The sequence below is a fragment of the Microtus ochrogaster genome, unplaced genomic scaffold (assembly GCF_000317375.1).
Source record: "Microtus ochrogaster isolate Prairie Vole_2 unplaced genomic scaffold, MicOch1.0 UNK31, whole genome shotgun sequence".
Lineage (NCBI taxonomy): Eukaryota > Metazoa > Chordata > Mammalia > Rodentia > Cricetidae > Microtus > Microtus ochrogaster.
In genome coordinates this window covers 3,174,464-3,182,694 of record NW_004949129.1, presented here as the reverse complement: position 1 = coordinate 3,182,694, position 8,231 = coordinate 3,174,464, and the positions used below count along the sequence as shown (strand labels likewise).

At 41.2% G+C, this 8,231-nt stretch overlaps 1 protein-coding gene across 1 annotated transcript in view; it reads right to left on the bottom strand.

Moving 5' to 3' along the window:
• The window catches only part of Npepps (aminopeptidase puromycin sensitive), an 80,305-nt gene that overhangs the window by 10,837 nt on the left and 61,237 nt on the right, over positions 1 to 8,231 (bottom strand). The window contains exons 16-19 of the mRNA XM_026789824.1: positions 7,702 to 7,836; positions 6,235 to 6,454; positions 2,413 to 2,555; positions 1,695 to 1,751 (exon numbers count right to left, since the gene is read on the bottom strand). Coding sequence (XP_026645625.1) covers positions 1,695 to 1,751; positions 2,413 to 2,555; positions 6,235 to 6,454; positions 7,702 to 7,836 — 555 coding nt within the window. The remainder of the gene's footprint in view (positions 1 to 1,694; positions 1,752 to 2,412; positions 2,556 to 6,234; positions 6,455 to 7,701; positions 7,837 to 8,231) is intronic.

Below are 8,231 nucleotides of genomic sequence, written 5' to 3'. Positions count from 1 at the left end.
GTAGACCAGGCTGGCCTAGAACTCACAGAGATCCGCCTGCCTCTGCCTCCCGAGTGCTGGGATTAAAGGCGTGTGCCACCAATGCCCGGCTGTTGTGCATTTTTTAAACAGTTCATGTGTAGGGATGCACATGATTGTGGAGGTCAGGAGATAACTACCACTTACATAGGACAAGCTTGGGATTTTTTTTCCGAGACAAGGTTTTTCTGTTTCTCTGTGCAATCCTGCCCTGGAAACTCACTAGGTAGACCAGGCAGGCCTTGAACTCAGAGATCTGCCTGCTTCTGCCTCCCAGGTGCTGGGATTAAAGGTAAGTGCCAGTTTGCCTGTCTTTCCACAGGATAAGTTTTAAAGAACCTGGCTTAATCATCTAGACCAACTGTTCTAAACTTGTGGGTCGTGAACCCCCACTGGGGTCAAATATCAGATATCCTGGCATATCAGACACATTACGATTCATAAGAGTAGCAAAATTATAGTTATGAAGTAGCAATAAAAAATTTAATGGTGGGGGGGTCAGCACAACATGAGAAACTGAATTTAAAATGTCTCAGCACTAGAAAGGTTGAGAACCACTGACAGGGACAAGGACATAGTAGGTTCTTCAAGCTGTGAGCCCAGCCATTTGGGAGGTTACAAAAGAATTAGTTCAAGCCTCACTGGGCCATAGTAAGCTCAAGGGCAACCTAAATAACCTACCAAGACACCGCCTTCTCCCTGGCCCCAAAACAGGGTTTTTCTGGCTGTTCTGGAACTAGCTCTTGTAGACCAGGGTGGCCTCGAACTCACAAAGATCCGCCTGTCTCCGCCTCCCAAGTGCTGGGATTAAAGTCATGTTCCCCCACTGCTCAACAAGACCCTGCTTTTTTTTTTAAAAAACATGGGAGCAGATGTGATGCATGTCTGTGATCTCCATAATCTGAGCAATTTGGGAAGGTAGAAGAAAGATTAAGAGTTCAAGGCCAGCCTCAGTTACAAAGGGAGGTAGAGTATTACTGGGTTAAATGAGCCGCTATCTCAAAAAAAAAAAAAAAAAAAAACACACAAACAAAAACAAAAGAAACACGGTCAAAGCGGCACATCTGTGACCCAGCACTGGGAAGGTGCAGAGGCACAAGGCTCAGAAAAATCAACAATAGTCTTCAAAGTTGGTCTGGGCTACCTGAGACTTTGTCTCAAAACAGAACAAAACAAACAGGGCTATAGCTTGGTGGCAGAACCCTTGCCTAACATGCACAAAGTCCTGGGGTCGAACCTCACTATTTCAGGGTTAAGATTAAGTTGTGAAGGAAAAATATACAAATAAACCTGAAAAATGAGTTCAGCATCATTTGGAAAACACCCAAACCAACTTCTCAGTTCTCTTCCCTCTCTTCCTAGGATAATGGTAGTGGAGTCTGGGCCTTGGGGCCTCCAGCATGCCAGGCCAGCTCTCCCGTTAAGCTACACTCCCACAGCCCTTTTACTTTTTTGTTCTCAAAAAGTTGTCCAGTCTGACTTTGAACTCAGCCTGTCACCAGATAGGCCTTAAACTCTGCCCTGCTTCAACTTTCTTAATACCTGGAATTAAAAGTCAGACCCAGCACATACATTTCTTTACCAGGGCTTTCTCAACTCCCCAAACCATTTAAAGTGGTACTGGGTATATTCAAATTCAAAAGCAGGAACCTAGAGCCTTTTGCAGGTACACTTACCTTTAGCATAACATCTAAGGTGGTGCCATCACCATGCTTTAAAACAGTAAGATAGACCTACAAAAAAAGAACACCAGGGGGAAAAAGAAGTCATTTGAGTTGCATGCACTTTGTTATAAATATTCGAACTAAGATAAAGTAGCCAGGCATGTTGTCAGAGGCCTGTTGTTCTAACTTTGTATACAGTAAGGCAGGAGAAAAACTGTAAATATAAGGCCTCTGTGAACTACATAGTACGACCCTATCTGGAAAAACAAAACCAAGAAAAGCTACAAGATGAAGTAAAAAAAAAAAAATTATAGTTAAGCATCTGCACAAACAGACTTTGTTTATCAATCACTAATAGACTACTGGTGAATGATCACAGAGGGCTGACATGTCCTGACTACAGCTTCTATCAGTTCCCTCAGAGAAATGCACAATGCTCATCACCTTGCAGCACTTAGGTGCTACCTAAGTGGGTCAGTTCTTAGGTCAATTTTTAGCTTCACAGACTGACACTAATACCTGAAAGTCAATGGGATTTATTATTACTATTATTGTTTTTCCCTCCAGAAAGGGTTTCTCTGTGCAACAGCCCTGGCTGTCCTGTAATTTGCTCTGTAGACCAGGCTAGCCTCAAACTCAGAGATCCATCTGCCTCTGTCTCCTGAGTGCTGGGATTAAAGGCTTGTCCTACCATGCCCAGCTTTCAAGGGAATTTATTAAGATAACTCACAGGACTTCTTAGATCAGCAGAGAGAATCTGTTTTCCTTCCACATGCTCCTTAAAACGACGACGGGCTTCTTCCAAAGTTGCCTTATGACCTGCTTTTCCCAGTTTGCCCAGCACCAAGCCCCTCAGGAGTGCATCTAGGTGACCTGGTTGAGAAGTGAAGACACAGGACTACTTCAAACGTCTGCTTTTATAAATTCACTACCTAAATATTTTTTAACTTTGTTATACCAAGTCTATAGTCTTGAACAAACACAATTACTCTAAAACTTGAGAGAACACATGACTTAATTTATCAAACTGTACGAGGGAAGGATTAAACATACTAGACAAGCAAACGAATTTGCTGCCTTTGTCTTGACTTAAAGTGCCAGCTATCAGAGCCTACTAATGTACTCTCGATGTAGTTAATTATACTGTTAAAGACAATACATGAGCTGAATGGTGGTGATGTGTGCAGGCCTTGAAACTCAGCACTCAGGAGGCAGAGGCAGATGGATCTATGTGAGCGCTACACAGAGAAATCCTGTCTTGGAAAAAAAAAACCCACAAAAGTAACATGAAAGGGAAAGGCTTACACCATGCAGGTTTGACCCAAGTTTTGCTTAAAAGGACCCATGTGTAAATGGTTTTTTTTTTTTTCGAGACAGGGTTTCTCTGTGGCTTTGGAGCCTGTCCTGGAACTAGTTCTTGTAGACCAGGCTGGTCTCGAACTCATAGAGATCCGCCTGCCTCTGCCTCCCGAGTGCTGGGATTAAAGGCGTGCGCCACCACCGCCCGGCATGTAAATGTTTTTTGGACAATAAACTGAAACCTTAGATTTCAAAATGAAAATCAAATTCATCCTCCAATGACATGCAAAATTGTCACTAAATACCCACACCCAATTCAGTATCATTGTCATTACAGGTACAAGTCTCCATGCAAGGTCTGGGGATAAAGCTTTGAGGTAGAGCAAGCCAGAGGCCTTTGGCTTAACCCTATGGTCACATTTAAAATTACATTTTAAAGAGTTGTCTAGATAAGTTCTGGACCACTCTTTCTCCTGGATCTCCTTCTCACTGTTTCTTTTGTGGTTCTTCATCCTCTTCTCCCCGAGTTTTACATGGTCCAGGGTGACCTTGGCTTTTCTATGAAGCTGAGGATAATTCTTCATCATCTACCTCCCAAGAATTAGTGGTGTGGACCACCATGCCAAGTCTTCTTTGTTTTTATTTTTTGAGACAAAGAACAAAGAACTCTAGGCAGACTAGGCTGATCTTGTGTATTTCTATTTCCTGATTACAAGAATGTTCCATCAGTATGTCCGGCTTTGAGTTTTCTTCTACCAATTTCTAAATCCTGAACTATGATACTCAAACCTCTCTTATTCTTAGTCTTTAGGTGATTTCTTCTAGTTTCACAGCTATAAATACTACGTGCATGCTATTAACTCCAAAATGTATTTACCTAGCCTGGATCTCTAGGCATTCTCTATGCTGATGTCCAAAAGGACCTCAATCTGAAAGACCCCAAATCAAACTCCTCTTTTTTGCACCCAAAGGTGCTACAGCAGTATGTATATAGGTAAGTATGCATGTTTACAAACAATATATATATAGTTTTTTAAAGAGAGGGGTTTCACTATGTAAACCTGGCTGGCCTGAAACTCTCTGTGGACATTAGGCTAGCCTTAAACTCAAGACCTCCTAAACACTGGGATTAAAGGTCACCAAGCCTGGTCCTCTACAAGTAATCTGATGAATTTTCTTTCTACCACACTCAGTTTTCCCCACACAGTTTTAGTACTAGCTTCAAAACACACTGAGAATATGCCACTTGAAAGGGCTAGCTGCACCCAACACTCAAATAGCCTTCTGTATGGTTCTCCTTCAGATTGTTTTTCACAGTCACACAAATCAAATCATGTTCAAAAATTTTAACATCTAGTAACACAAAATGTGGGAAAAAAAAAGAACTTACTACAGTCCACACCGCCTGTAGGATACTGTTAATTTGCCATGGGCCTCACACCCTCCTTTATCTGGTCCTGACCTCACTAGACTTCCAATTATATATTTCGCTTGTTTATTTTTCAAGACAGGGTCTCTCTCTCTCTCTCTCTCTCCCCCCTTTTCATTTTTCTTTTTTTTGGTTTTTGGAGACAGGGTTTCTCTGTAGTTTGGAGCCTGTCCTAGAACTAGCTCTTGTAGACCAGGCTGGCCTCGAACTCACAAAGATCCACCTGCCTCTGCCTCCCGAGTACTGAGATTAAAGGTGTGAGCCACCACTAACTGGTTCTTGCTTTCTTTTTTTAAAGAGATTTACCCTGTTTATGGTATATATAGTATTCTATCTGCATGCATGCCTGCATGCCAGAAGGCGGCCAAGCTGGGAACTGAACTCAGAACCTCTGGAAGAATAGGCAATGCTTTTAATCTCTGAGCCATTTCTTCAGCCTGGGACAGGGTTTTTCTGTGTAACAGCTCTGGCTGCCCTGGAACTCACTTTGTAGACCAGGTTGGCCTAGAACTCACAGAAATCTGCCTACTTCTGCCTCCCAGAGTGCTGGGATTAAAGTTGTGTGCTACCACGCCAGCTACTTCTGGTTATTCTTTAAACATTCCAGGCATGCTCTTACTTCAGATTCTTGCCACTTGCTGGTTCCTCTGGTCTGAACTATGTTCGCTCTATTCTTGAACCTTTCAAGTCTCCATTTATGCTGAAAGATCAACTATTAGTGATCATTTTCCTCAACTATTTATAAAATGCTAGCTTAGTACTTTTTATTTACATTGTCTAGTTTTATTTTTCTTTATGATAATTTCCACCAGCATGATACAATTTGCAATGTCTCGCACTAGAATGTAAGTTATACAGGGCAATGCTTTGCTCATCTCTACCACCAGCTTCTAAAATAGCACCCGACTTTTACTAGCTACATAAATATTAGTTGAACCAAGAAAGAAAAGATAGTGCCAAGTATTGCTACTATTATTGCTCTTATTAAAAGATTCTCAGATTAGTGACCTGTGAATAACTCAATGACAGAGTTTAGAACAGGCTAGGTCCTGGGTTTAAAGTCAGCACTAGAAAAAGAAATAACAGCCAGGTGGTAGCGGTGCATGCCTTTAATCCCAACACTTAGGAGGCAGAGGCAGGCAGATATTCGTGAGTTCGAGGCCAGCCTGGTCTATAAGGTTAGTTCCAGGAAAGTTGGGACTGTTAGACAGAGAAACTCTGTCTCGAAAAACAAGAAAACAAAAAGAAAAAACTCCTAGATTAAGGTAGTCAGAAGAAAACACCTTATTTAGTGAGCAACAAATGATGACAACAAATAATTTCATTTAAAGCTTATAAATCACCAGTCTCAACACAACATTTAAATAACCGTTACAAGAGGTGCATGATTATAGACATAATCATGGACAACACAAACATAGTTTCTTTTTTTTTATCTTGGCGAGACAGGGTTTCTCTGGGTAGTCCTGGCCATCCTGGAACTCACTCTGTAGACCAGGCTGGTCTCTAACTCACAGAGATCCGCCTGCCTCTGTCTCGAGTGCTGGGATTAAAGGCGTGCGTCACCACTGCCTGGCAAGCAATCCTTACTTCGGAAAGCTGAGCGATGCCAGGGGATGATTCATGCTGAGGCAGGAGAGTCTCTATGGGTTCCATGCTACTTGAGTTATTGTTTGCTGCGGGTGTGACAATTTCACCAGCAGGTTCAGAAGATGTAGTTTCTGGCTAACTGAATATACAGTAACAACTGAATACAGAGACGCTGGTGCTAACTGTGAGTGACAAGGGAACAGATTCTGTCCTCATACAATACTCATTCATTACCTTCTCCAGGCTTGGGGTCCCAGCCCAGTCTCTCTCCTATAGGTGAAAAGACATCTTTCACAAACTCCTGGATTTCCTCATAGAAGTCTGTGTGGGACAAGAGAGTTGAAAGAATCCCCAGGTTACAGCTCAGGTCGCTCCATACAGTATAATTGGGCTCATTCACAAAAGCCTCCATGACTTTTAGAACCTCTACAGTGCTAATGATTCCAGCTCGAGCCTGGGATAGGAAAAAACACAAATTAGCCCAGCCTTCAAACAAGACAAAAACAAAAAAAAAAAAAAAAAAAAAACATGTACTTTGGCATTATCTACTGCTAGTCATTTTGTTTGTTTAAGGAAATGAGGCTAAATAAGTTTAGAATACTAATAGAATAAAAATCCTATTATGACAAAATCTTTTATTTATTCCTTTGCTATTTGTAAAAGAACTCTTTAAAAAATTACATTATACATCATAATTTGGGACCAACAAAACTCAGCTAACTTCTTATTTCTATTCACTTTCTGGGGCATCACTTTAATGTTTTCACATTTTTTATACTTTCAGAAAAGCTCAAGAAGAGCTAGGGCTCCGGTTCTTACAAAGACTCTTTCAGGGCTGAACCTGCAAACTGTGTCAACTTGAGCCTCTCCTTTACTCACTTCTAAAGAACACGAATGGGAAGGCTAGGAATTCAGAGTGCTTGCTTTCAGCACTGACTAACAAGAGTTTAGAAAAAGAACTTCTGTTCTATCAGCCAACTGCACAAACGGCCTGCTCTCCTGGGACAGGTCTCCCGTAGCAGTGAGATCAGCAGATGGGAGGATTTGTCCATCAATTTTAATCTGCATTTATGCAAAGTAGGAATCCAATCAGCAATCACAGAGGGCAAGGAGATTTCAGGTCCAATTTAAAGGAACGCTAGAAAGAATGACAATTTTACCACAGGCAAAGACATCCTGAAATTAACTAATCTGCTGGAGTCATAAAGACAAAATATGAATTTTGCTGCTTTAAAGCCTTCCTGGAACAAAGTCAAATACATATATAATTCTGGGGCTGATAAGCTATAATTTGAGTTATAACTTACTGTTAAAACATTCTGTCTTTCCTACTAAAATATAAGTACTACTTAAGAAAAACATGAAATCACTCTGAATTAGTTTTTAAAAAATCAGCAGGAAAATTTCTTCATGACTCATATCCATTTGTTTAGAAAATGGACTTTTTTGCTTTAAAAAAGATTTAATATTACAAAAGTTTAAATAAAACTGACTTAGAAACCATGAAATGGAATTTGCTTCTGGCAAATAATATGGGTACATTTTGTTATGTTAATTAATAATTAACCATTTGTTGCCATCCCAAATGTGCCATCTTCAGAAAGAACTGTCTATCTTTCTAATTATGCTTTATACATTCCAGGAGAAACAGGACCCTTGAACAAACAAATGCATCATATGACCTAAGTGTGAGATGCTCACCAGAGAAAAGAGGTCATTCTGTAATCCAAGTCGATCCACTGGAGGCAGAGAAAGGTCACGGATGCCTGGTAATAAACTTTCCAGCATGGCAGAGCTGTACTGGGTCCGATAAAACCCAACTGTTCCCAGGTTTAACTGAAAAGAGCCAACAAACAGTATTAACCACTGCTTTCCCTGACTTCTCTTTTGAGACAGGGTCTCTCTGTGTAGCTCTGGCTAATATATACACTCTTTAGACAAGGCTGGCTTCAAACTCAGAGATCTGCCTGCTTCTGCCTCCAGAGGGCCAGGATTAAAGATGAGTGCTACCACTCAGTCAGCCCTCCATGTTTAAAAAGTTTTTTTTTTTTTTTTTTTTGGTGAAGATAGTGGCCATCCTGGTCTAGGTGAGTTCCAGGACAGTCAGAGCTACATAGTGAGACCCTGCCTTAAAAAAAGAAAAAAAGGGGGGCTGGAGAGATGGCTCAGTGGTTAAGAGCATTGCCTGCTCTTCCAAAGGTCCTGAGTTCAATTCCCGGCAACCACATGGT